Raw genomic sequence first — 12931 nt, 5'->3', positions numbered from 1 at the left:
AAATAAATAAATAAATAAATAAACTCTGATAAATAAATAATAATAATAATAAATAAATAAACTGTGACATATTGAACCAGTGTTAATATATTCATCGATAGAGACTTTAAAGCACTTTTGTATGTCGCTCTGGATAAAAGCGTCTGCCAAATGCCAGAAATGTAAAGGTAAATGAACAGAAAACAGTCATCTAAATAAATTATTATTTACTCTCAGTAAAACACCTGACAACGATAAAAACATTAATTTTAATAATTACAAACAGAATTTAACACAAGAAAGTGGACAAACATTTTCATATCAGTATGAATTAATGTAATTTCCTGACCAACAAGCAGCACATCAATATGTTTACAATATCTAAATACATGTCAGTTTTAGACTCTTGACTTAATTACGTTTCCTAATTTGACTGTTTTTTGTTGGAGCTTATTAGAAGCCTGGTTCTGACTGGTACTTTAATGCCGCACATCTAAAATGCCAGAGGAACCTTTTAAATTGAGGGTAAAATAATTCTTTTTTAAATTAATTGAAATGATTTTACACATAACAAAATTGTATACATAACAAGTTAAAGGAAATCAACACATTATTACAGTCAAGTGCAGAAACAACATCGCTGGCTCAAATATTTTTTTTTTTATTATACAATATTCCATTAGTACTATGACCCATAGATTAATTCAGCATGCAGTTTGAATTATGCTAATTATTTCTTTTAGTATTCCCACAGCGGCAGAACTGATGTATCAGTTGTGTGTGGACACCAATCCTTAGTTATGTACATAGTATACATTATAAAAAAATAAATAGATTAGATATTTGGACCCAAACAAAACTATTTAATCTGTTATATTTTAATGTAGCCTGTACCTCTAAGCATCATATATTTTATTCCAAAGCAGAGATAAATGCGTGCCTTGCACCAGTTCACTGATCAGCTGCTGGATCTGGGTGACATGGCTATCATGTAAGTGTTGGATAAGGGTTGTGTTTCTACCAGAGGGTTCTAGAGTACTGCATTTCTAAGGAGTTTTGGGTTTGTGGGTTTGTTTGTTTTTTTGGAAGATAATGCTCCTAGCCCTTCTCCTCCAACTCATTAGGATAATTAGAAGTGCTGATACAGGCAAGAAAAAGCATTTTGCTTCGCTCTCCAAAAAAGCTTTGTTCTGTTTCCAAAACAAATAGCAGGGAATTTCAGTATTGCTCTTGCTTTGTGTGGGTGCTCGCACATGCATATGTTATAAGGAGTTTCTAAAGTGCACACACTAGAAGTGGGGGTATTGTGGTGTCCAGTGGTATGGATGATGCTCGATTTTCAGCATTGGAAAATCCAGATGGAGTGCAGGAGATTAATCAAATGGAAAATACATAGAAAATCATCAAAAGGACTGTGGAATAACAGGAAGAGGACAGAACGCTTGGATTTTTACTACCGTGTACAACAGTAGAGAACAAAAATGCTGAAACATTTAAATTAATATTAGTATAGAATAGAAAATATAACAGAAAGGTGGTTGAAGGGTGAGATGGAAGTACAGAGGTTTATTAGGACTTAGAGAGACAGGAAGAGGGAAGCTGTGGGAGAGGAGGGGGTATATCTGTAGCATTCATTAGCCATGCAGAGCGCTCTGGATTCTCTCCCACACCTTCTGCCTCATTCTAGCCTCAGAGCCATAGCTGGCAGCACAGCCCCCTCCTTCCCTCCACCTTCCCTCCCCAAACTCCGACAATCATGCCCGCAATCACAGCCTCTAATTAGGTTAATTAATTTGTATCAGCCCTTGTAGGGACTTGGCTGATGAGGCTGCCATCATAGCGTTGGTGCTTGGACTCCTTATTTTTTTCCTTAAAAAAAAAAAAGGAAGAAGAAGAAAAAAAAAGTAAAGTGGAGAGAAAATGTTGTCAATCTCAAACGCCTTTTCCTCTTCCAAGATAGGACCATAAAGCATTTGGGTTTGCCCATGCCTATCCTACAAACACCCACTTCTCATTTTCCTGCTATCTATCGCTCGTCCAACTCTAACAATAATGTCATTGGCATGGATGTGCCACTGTTCTGTGGTGTGTAGACAGGAAAAAGATGAGTATGAAGAGGAGGGGTGCCATTGAGACAGAGGCACCACATTACAATCAGCGAGGGCCGCTCATCAGGACACTGACGAACGCACTCTGATTAACCGAGTGATCTGATTACAGTAATCACACAGCCTTCTAAGACCAGTCCCAGAGGGGAAAGAGAGAGAGAGAAATATGAATACTGAAAAGCTAAATGGCAAGAAAAGACTAAATTATAGAGAAAACAATCACTACATCAAACAATCAACAACCTTCTTACATACTAGATTCCAAACAGCTGTGTGAACTGTAAGTGAGTTGAGGTAAACTGTACGGGAGTCACTACGGACACAGCCTGTGGTGGGAGACAAGGTTAGACTCTGTAGTTAAACAATGATGAACATGTCTCTCAGGTGACAGAAGGTCCTTCCTAGTATAATGTATCTCCGCCTGTCATGTAGAAGGCTGGGGTTTGATTCCCAGGCAGGGAGTCTGTGTTTTACTGAACATTTTGGTGTTACACTACCAATAGTTCACATCCTGTTTTCTGTGTATTTATTTTCCATGGTATTTATTGTTAGCGAAACAACATTTTTTCCAGTGTATACAAGCTATATAGAGGAATGACAACAAAAACCCACTTGAGGTGACTCAAATGGACACCAACAGGAGAGTGATGGATCAACAGTAATACCCATGCTGATAGGTGAGTGCTGTCAGGTATCTATCCCATCCCATCCTGTCCTCTCACCCACACTGAGCTCTTCAGTTGAGGGGGGTAGGAGCACAGTAGGGGCAAATTCCACCAGGGAGGAGACCTTACTGTGATTTAGACTCCCATGCAAATTTAATCAATTCAAGTGCTTCTATCCAACCAGCCTCTTGGCTCATTAGTGGCAATTTAAAGGGGTTTCTGTGATCCCACCTTTCTCTCTCTCTCTCTCTCAGAGTTGTAAAGATTTTCCTTCATACATTTTCCTCCTGGCTCAGAGACCATACCCCCTCCTCGTCTTTCTATAGTCGTCTACTTCAAAAGCCGAGTGACACCGCACAGCAGCTAAAGGGGCCAGATATGAGGTGCTCAACCCCCGAGTCACTGTTCCCTCAGCCACTTGTTCATCTCCCTTCTCAGTAATTGGTGAATCGATTAGTAAGGGTCTGAACCTCATGGATGAAGGCAGCCTTTTGAGGCACATGAGAGGTTAGAAAGGTACTCTTTCTGCTCAGCTGAGACTTTCATCCTCAGGACCTGGTCTGAAAGAGTTTAATACTAGGAGTTGGTATCAGCTGATTAAATAATTCATACTCTCATCTGTTATATTTTGTTAAAAGGCAAAATTTAATTCATTATGTATAGAATGATCTGCTAACGTTGATTCAGAAAAGCAAATACTACGGAAATTATAAGCAAACCCATGACGTCAACAGGAGCAGCAGCTTCAGCACAGGTGAACCTCATTCAGTTAATTAACAACACTCAGGATTTCTTGAGAAGTTCATTACCAGTGGGTTTTATCTACTGCATCGCACAGAACAGATACTACAAAAAAATAAAAATAGGTTCATTTTTAAGAGGTAAATTACATCTTGCATGCTAAAGAAATGTGTTTATTGATTATGTAAAAAAGAAATTTATATATGATGAAAATTAAAATAAACATGTATTAATGTGCTCTGTATGTAGACTGTTATCCTGGTGGATCTGGAGCCTGAAAGCCTTTTGTGTACAGAAATTAAAAAAAATAAAAATAAACATTTGCAACATTTAAAGCTACTACGAAGAGCAGTTAATAGCATTAAGATAAGCATAGGCAGTCTTTCTGCTGTGACAACTCTGTCTTAAACTGAGGTCACAGTCAGTTTTGTGTAGTTTTATAAGAATTCTGGTTTTTCTGAGTATCTTGGGGAAGCATTTTACTGAAGACTGACTATCCCACTTTGTTTGTTTTTTATGCAAACACATTGCTTTTTTTGGAAGATGAAATTTTGTAAATCTATTTTTTATTGAGCCATAAAACAAAATTCATAAAATAAACATTTTAAAACAAAATTACCTATTAAAGAAAATTAAGACATTTGCTCAGTAATAGATAGATAGATAGATAGATAGATAGATAGATAGATAGATAGATAGATAGATAGATAGATAGTGTAGCACATGGTCACCTGTTGAATATGAAGAACAGGTTGATATGGTAGAACAGAAGTAGTATTGCCATCTAAACAGCTACAGCTTTGTCTGTATTGTATCTGTATTGTTTGCAGTATTTTTCCTATGTTCTCTCAGTTCCTCTGGGTTCCTCCTAAAGGCCAATAATTGTGGTAGGTGTATTGGTAACTGGGGTGTATACCTGCCTCCTGCCTGGTTTTCCCAGGTTTGGCTCTGAAATCCCTGCATCCCTCACCAAGGTTTGAAGCCATTACCGTAAAAAATAACATTACAAATAAAATATAATTGTCCTCCCCATTTCAGATCAGCTTACATAAAAACTAAAGTTTAACAGATTTTTCTGAAGCTGTGGTTTCATTCAAGGTCTCATTCAAAATCTCTGGCATCAGCCTTCAGGAAGCTTTTTACACAGCAGCTAGTTAGTGGAATATTACAGGACAATGAGTGGTTTCTGACCTATATCTTTAAAATCTGGGGGTCGGCGGCTGACCCCTCGTCACGGTTCCCTGTTCCAAGTGGACATGAATGAAAGGCAGACTTCAGTCCAAACAGTGGACCGACTGTGTAACAGCGGGCGGAAGCATTGTGAAACTGCGCACACGGCTGTTTGACCCCCCCACCCCTCCACCCGCACTGAGGGAACCACAGTGACGTACACGCTCGCAGGCAGGCCACGGCCAAAGGGGGCCGTCTTGCTATCTCCGGGTAGAAAATCGTGCAAACACACAAGGTCAATATCGACGTGTCACCAAGGGGCTCTGTGCTAAATATCACTGAGGTTGTGTGTGTGCACGTCTGTCACTCATTCCATTGAACATGCATTCATTACTCCATTCAAATAAACAGAAAACAATGAGAAAACTACAGCTAATGGGCCCTCAAGTATTGTATGTAACTTTACTGTTTTAATACATCAATCACAGCCAATATGGTCTGGACTTAGAAAAGATAAATGCTTTTACTTTCTGGCACGCACATACATTTTGCAGTGCTCCTGCCCCTTTCATCTCCTCAACATGGTGACATTTCCCTGTCGTTGGCTTTTCCTCTACCTCCATCCCCGGAGAGGCTGATGGATGGGGCCCGTTTATGAAGCTGCTGCCAGCAATGTGATCGATCAAGCCTCGCAGAGGAGAGAGAGCAGTCCGAACCTTCGGCCGGCAGCCCGCAAAGCCAGCACAAGAGCATTGCAATAGAATTACACACTCTCAGAGGAACGGTTATGGCCAGTTTAATTTCATCTTCACCATTCCACAGCCACACTGATCATTTCAAGGATGGAAAAGAAAAAAAAATCTTGAAATGTTTTGGAACAAACTTTGTGTTACATTTATAAGGAAAGAGAGGGGCAGGGGTACAGGATTCAAATGGAGTAATAAGATTCAGCTTCAACATAAGTCAGCAGGACTTTTTCCACTATAAAGAACGCATGGACCAATTTTGATATTTAACATGTATGTAAACTAATGCACTTGGTAACTTGGTATAAAGTACACAAGTCCTTTATGTTTTAAGAAAGTTGAATTTGCACGTCACTCATTTATGTCCTTTACAAACAGCTGCGAGTGAAGAAACCCTATCCTCTACACCTTAAAAGCTACTCATCTTTGCTATTGTGTGATAATTATTATAGCAAAACTGTTTGTATAAGGTGTTGTATTTTTCTTGCTTACATCAAAATGGCCAGATGTAGATTCAATTCTTCTCATGATTACTTTTTTGTTTAATCGTCAGGTCTGTTTTGTTTTTGTTTTTTAAGTAAATATATCTTAAATATGAATATTTTTCTTAAACAGCTTTGTGCAAGATAATAAAATGCATCTTTTTGAAACACACAATCAATTCATATAATAAGATTAGTTTTTTGTTTTTTTTAAGATTAAGTTAGTGTAAGCTAACTGGGGTTTCTACTAAGCTAACAATTCCACCTACGTGGGATCACTTAATATATCAGAAGAAAAACAGACTAATAAACAAATAAAAGGTATTAAGTTGAACTGCAGTTCAGCATCTCTATAAAAACATCTTTATCGAGCTCCATGGTCTGTACTTCCAAGTCATCAAAATAAGCTCATTAAAATAATTTTTTTGTAATCTGATTTTTACATGAACCCATAAAATCATATTGTACAGAAGTTATAAAAAAAAAAAATTGCTCATTTTTCTCCATCAAAACACAGCTCATATGCCAGCAAGACATGCTACTGCCACCTACTGATGATTCTTAAGAACTACACAAGTGTGTTTTTACACAAGGTTTTATTTCAGTACAAACCACAACCATAGCAAGCTCTATTAGAATAGCTATATACAAACATTACAAAACAGCAGCCTTTCAAAAAATGAAGGTTACAACCAATTTCCTGCTTGTGTGTGTTGGAAGTGGGCAGTGTAACCCAAAATAAATCCCCAGTTAGCCATCATATCACTTCCCCAATCGATCTGAAAGCCCAGTATATGTATGCTTACTGTACAGCATACACATCAACTCAGGCTCAGGCTCGGGCTCGGGCTTAAGCTCAGCTGTGTATTGTTTTAAATGTGAGTGTCTCTCTTGATGGTGTTGGGAAAGTGTGTTATCTTTTCCTTTTGGTCTCAAATTTGTAGATGGCAGGAGCAGTGGATGTCTCATTCTTCACTTTTACTTTCTTGTTCTTGTCCTGTTAGTAATCAAACACAAGCCACATGTCTATCAACAAACCTCTGGGAGTGATCAACCCACTGAAAGTAGACTGAAAGAGGAAAGTCTTTACATGGGTGAGCTCCGGAATTATTGGCATCTTTGGTAAAATAGGATAAAATAAAATGATTTTTTTAAAGAAAAAAGAATATATGAATGATTCCTTTGTGGTTATTTAGCTTAATTTGAATGAAGCTGTGTAAGAATTCAAATCTTTAATTGAAGTAAATCTATTCAAAGGAAATAAAAATAAATAAATAAAATAAATTTAAAAAACAACATTGTTCCACCAATTATTGGAATCTCTAGAAATCTAATATTTCCTAGACTGAAAAATGAAATGAAAAATTTAACTGATGCATGTTTACATTTACACTTTACTTCACCTGAGAGGTTAGAAACTCTTAAGCCATCATCAATGACTTCCCTGTTACCCGAGATATACATATTACAGCCCAAATTCACTTGCTAATCCATCAACAAGTGGAAAGTTAGAGAATCAAGTGTGACTAAAGTGTGTCAAATAACAGCTAGATGTCAGAGTAATCATTCGAGATCAAGAAGAACTTTATAGTCATTGTGCAAGCACAATAAAAAAAAGCATTTCTAAGTAGACCTGCCACAAACCAAATATTTCTCCTAGTGGAGATGGTAGCACTTTGGGGTCATCCAGCTCCCTCTGGCTAGAAGATGGGGTCATTGCTAGATCCATCAGCAGGGAAGTGTTCCCAATCATACTACTGAAACATGTTCTATGAGCTAAAGTGGAGAGTCCACAAGAGAGGACCTGGGATGATTCAGTATTGACAAGTGTCACAGACTCCTTGCTTTTTACTCACCAAAGTCATCATGGATTATAAGAGAATACTTATATTCCTTACATATCTTTCCCAAGTGTGCTAAGAATATTAGCGCTTTGTGTTTAACTGATTGCAGTGCTATGTATGTATGTGTGTGTGTTTGAATTGCTTTCTGGAACAGTGGCCTCACCTGAAGGTCTTTGCGGGTCTGGATCTTCTGACTGATGACGAACATCTTCTTCTCTCGGTCAATACGTTGGGACAGTTCAGCATAGCGAACCTTTCGCTGTTTGGCCAGTTTCTGTAGAGTTCCAAATATGAATTAATAAACACCAAAAATATGCAACAAATGCAAGTATAACAAACAGACCCTGCAGAAAAAGTGGAAAAAATGCAGTGCACCACTGAGGCAAATGGTCTAAAAAAAAAAGAACAATATTATTATATCTAGCAAAAAAGAACAATATTATTATAAATTATTATTAATTAATTATTATTAATTATTATTATAATAATTATTTCAAACTTGGCACAACAGATATTTAATCTTCTACATACTTTACTTGAATACTGTTGTACATCTCCTAACATGACTTGTTCTATACCAGTGAAGAACAGAAGGAAGATAAGAGGATTGTTGATGTCTAGAGTCTAGACCATAATGCCCTGCTTAGGCCCAGAAACTGACTGACGTGAGAAAATATGACAAGCTAATTCTTAAAGCTATTTAACTGGAACAGTAAAAGTTTGTGTGTTGTGGCAGGTGGTGGGATTTAAAGAGACTAGTTACAACAGTTACATCGACATAGTGTGTCACATAAGCATGAAAACATAATAAAATACAGGCATTTTTAATCGTATGACGTGCTAAAATTAAAGATGAGCGATTCTTCAAAAAAGCAATATGTTAATCGGTATGTTGTTCTTTCGGTTGCTCCCTGTTTGCGGATGCCGCAGCGGATTGTTTGATCCATGTTTCAATTTTTTCGGCAGATGCCCTTCCTGACACTACCCTCCCATTTTATCTGGGCTTGCGGCAATGAGAGCACAGGATGCTGCCACTAGACCACCAGATTTCTTTTTGCAGCCTGTACAAAAAGAATTCTTCCAAATACTACAAGATTTGTTACTGGTACTAACCTCTATATTCTTTGGTGTGACAGCTCCCAGGATGCTCTTGTTCATCAGTGTGTCCAGTGTAGGTCTGTTATAGGCTCTGTTTACCAGCTCTGGCACCGTGTTCAGGTGTGTGGCCAAGTTAAAATCCTCCACTGTCACATAGACAAAGAAATGCATTTAAAGCTGTCTTACAGACGAATAAATCATGTTGGTTGAAAATGAACAATTATGGTGCTGAACTTTCCTGCAAAACATGCCCCGGGTTCTAGACATACCTTCTTTTTTGGTGTCCACAAAAAAGACATGCGAGTTTTTCTGTTTACTCTCAACATCCAGAAGATGCAGTTCAGACTTTAATCTTTCAATTTTCTGCAGAAAATAAAAACCATTTTGTTCACCAAAACATTCAAACTCTCCAAATTAACTATTGAAAATACAGCAGTCAGTTGTAGACATATTATATAATCACTTGTAACTGTGCTGATGATAAAGTGCCTTCTTTACCTTAGACTCGGCCACCCTCTTCATTTCCACATATCCGATGTCCTGAGTCCGCATGATTTTCTTCTGTTCCTCTGTCATCTCTTCCTCTTTCTGTTTAATCACATGCTTTCCATCCTAAAAATGGATAAAATGAACATTAGCCATTCCCATTACAGTATTAGCGTTCTTTTAAAAAGCTTAAAGCCATACCACTTTTAAACATCTAATACAACAATGTTACAAATCTAGCTCAAATTTCTTATACCAACTGGCACATGCACTTGAAGAACGAGAGAAATCAGAAGAGAATAAAAGTTACAAACAACAAACATCCCACAAAGGTAACAGTATAAGAAGGAGCTGCCGCTCCTGAAGACAAACATTGTTCATTGAATCAATGACACAGTACGAAACGTGCAACAGCCAATCACCAGCTAGCAGAGAATGCAAGTGATAAACTATTACTAGTGCTTAGATCCTGTGTAACAGCTCTTGAATGACTAATGGGAATGCATGTTTCTCAGTACATATCATTTAAAGGCAGCTAATTAAAACAAACGTATCAGTAATTATATGCTGATAAAGTCCCAGTCCCAGTACCTTTAATTGAGTGTTGATCATTTTGTAGTAGAATTCATCCGGGTTCTTGTCCAGAGCCTTCTTGCGCAAGGCATTAAGGGTTTTCTGTTTTCGATGGTAGTCACTACATAAAATCAAGTAGCACAAAATAGCAGTCCTCTGTTAATTTCAGTCAGCTGCAACAGCAACATTACTACAGTCATATCATATGGAATAGAACTGATCTTACACATGGCATACACATCCTGACACACAGACAAGAGAGTATAGCCACAGAAGCAACTGTAGGATTAAGATTTATGAACCTGAACATTTCATCTTACAATAGCAGGCACATCATTAGCCTGATTTTGACTTGCTAGTCCTGGGTTTCTACACACAGCTTTCTCATTTGTTTTGCATATGGTACTAAAAACTAAACACAGACATAAACATTAGTTAAATACACCATGAAGCAAAAAGATATACACTATATGGCCAAAAGTTAACCATAACATCTGTGCTTTTTAAAAATCCCATTCCAGATGTATTCTCCCTTTGCTGTTATAATAAGCTCCAATTTTCTGGGTAGGCTTTCCACTAGATTTTGAAGCACGGCTATGGGGATTTTTGTGGTCATTCAGACACAAGAGCATTAGTGAGGGTAGACACTGGTGCTGGGTGCAGTCAGTGATCCACTTTATCCCAAAGATGTTAAGCTGGATTGAGGTCAGGACTCTGTGCAGGACAGTCGAGTTCTTCCACTCCAACCTGAACTGGACATGTCTTCACGAACCCACTTTGCTCAGATGCTGGAACAGGTTTGGGCTCGAACCCCACGGTTCCAGTTAAGGGAAACTGTAATGCTACATCTTATGTGTGCTTCTAACTTTGTGACAACAGTTTGGCCATATAATGTATTCATAGTTAGAGACAAAGCTTTCTAACTCTGCACGGAGTTTGTAGTCCTTCTTCTTCTCCAAGAGTCCCAGATGTTTCCTGAATCCAGGCTGCAAAGAAAAGAGACAGAATTAGCACTCCAGCCACATCATGATTAATGAATTAAATGCATGATGACAAAATCATACTGTCTGCAACTACTGCAGATGTAAATTGCCGAATTACACCAGCACACTTATTAACAGTCTATATAATATGTAACATCAGTGTGGCACACACCTACTGACTAAAAATGGAAAAACAGCATCTACCAACATATTTGCATCAAAATCGCTAAACACAAACATTTTGTATGAGCATAAATAAAGTGCTTCAGGGTGGCATTTTCCTTTAAAATAAAGTGCTTAAACTGATCCATTTAACAAGCTAAACCATGTGCAAGCTTCTGTGTATTTGTTTAGCAGATACACTATATTGCCAAATGTTTGGGACACCCCTGCAAATCATTAAATTCAGGTGTTGTTTTTCAGGGGTTGGCCTTGGTGAAAGGAACTCTTAATGCTTCAGCATACCAAGACATTTTGGACAATTTCATGATCCCAACTTTGTGGGAAAAGTTTGGGGATGACCCCTTCCTGTTCCAACATGACTGTACACCAGTGCACAAAGCAAGGTCCATAAAGACATGGATGAGTGAGTTTGGTGTGGAGGAACTTGACTGTCCTGCACAGAGTCCTGACCTCAACCTAATAGAACACCTCTGGGATGAATTAGAGTGGAGACTGAGAGCCAGCCTTTCTCGTCCAACATCAGTGCCTGACCTCACAAATGTGCTTCTAGAGGAATGGTCAAAAATTCCCATAAGCAAACTCCAAAACCTTTTGGAAAGCTGTGGGCACCCTCTGCAAAGGGTGGGCCAACTCTATATTACATTAATGTTCATGTAAAGGCAAACGTCCCAAAACTTTTGGCAATATAGCAGAGCAGAGGGTGAGGGTTAGACACTTCTAACGCCGCTTTGTTAAATGTTAACATTTAATGGTGTCATGCTACAGCTTGCTGTCTTGGTCGCAATTCAAGATTACGTGGCTAGTATCCTGGCTTCATTAGCATGTAGCTAGCCCAGCTAACACAACAAACCAAATAGGTATTACCTGAGATCGCTCTTTGTGATCCCGCTGTTTGGATTTGAGCGCTTTTCTGAATGAAGACATGTCTGTTAGGGTTACCACACACGCTTACAGCCGCCTCAAACACACAGCTAAAATAACTAAGGTTACAGTGAACTGTGTCAACACACGTGTATATGCGTCTCTCTTCTTTAAGATATAGCAGTTGACATGTAATGCGCATGTATTACCGCCACCTAGTGGATTGGAGTACAGATAGCCCAGTCACAGACTTGCTGAGCTCAATAATTGATTAATACTGGTCAGAGTCTGGATCTGGAGGCTAAACTGAGACACACTGGGACTCTGGAGTGGGAATACACCCTGGGTGGGACGATCATCCATCATAGGACAACATGCATACATTCACATTCATGCAGGAAATAAATCACACACTCATTCACTCAAGCGTTCATTCATACACTCATTCACACACACACACACATTCATTCATTTATTCATTCACATACTTATTCATATACACACTCAGTCACACACAGATGCAGGGAGAACCTGCACAGTAACATCACACAGATTGTCATACAATTGACTAAACTTGCAGACCCTGAAACCATGAGGCTTCTGAGGCACTTTGGACATTTTAAAGATTGTGTTGTTTGTTAGATAAAATTTTGTAAATAAAATGTCCAATATAAGTCCAATGCACTTCTATGATCTAAACAGCAGGGGGCATAAACATCCACGCTTTAACCTCTAGGTGTAAACTAAGAGTACAGACCGAGAGAGAATGCATTCATTTAGTTGATTCACAGCTACCATGTATGGACAGTAAAACTGTATATAAAGCCTTAGCTTTCTAACTGTCGTACTTTTTGATTTAATCCTGCTGCAGCTGCTCAGACTCATCTCTCTCCAAACGTCTACATGTGTACAGGTCACTCGGACACTAAGCATGCACCAGCACATTCCCTTTATATGGCCATTTGATCAGCAGCATTCATCACAGGAATTTACTTTCTCAGCTGTGTTGCAT

The 12931-nt window shown here is 38.5% G+C and overlaps 1 protein-coding gene across 1 annotated transcript; it reads right to left on the bottom strand.

Annotated features, from left to right (window-relative positions):
- Positions 1-6470: 6470 nt before the first annotated feature.
- Positions 6471-12097, bottom strand: utp11 (UTP11 small subunit processome component). Its single transcript, XM_058386340.1, has 8 exons — positions 11923-12097; positions 10817-10878; positions 9911-10013; positions 9332-9445; positions 9103-9196; positions 8849-8979; positions 7899-8009; positions 6471-6888 (listed from the first exon to the last, which is right to left on the bottom strand). The coding sequence occupies exons 1-8, from the start codon at positions 11980-11982 to the stop codon at positions 6805-6807; spliced, it is 759 nt and encodes a 252-aa protein (XP_058242323.1). The 5' UTR covers positions 11983-12097; the 3' UTR covers positions 6471-6804.
- Between the last annotated feature and the right edge of the window lie 834 nt (positions 12098-12931).

This window comes from Hemibagrus wyckioides, linkage group LG01 (assembly GCF_019097595.1).
Source record: "Hemibagrus wyckioides isolate EC202008001 linkage group LG01, SWU_Hwy_1.0, whole genome shotgun sequence".
Lineage (NCBI taxonomy): Eukaryota > Metazoa > Chordata > Actinopteri > Siluriformes > Bagridae > Hemibagrus > Hemibagrus wyckioides.
This window is presented reverse-complemented; position numbering and strand designations above follow the sequence as displayed.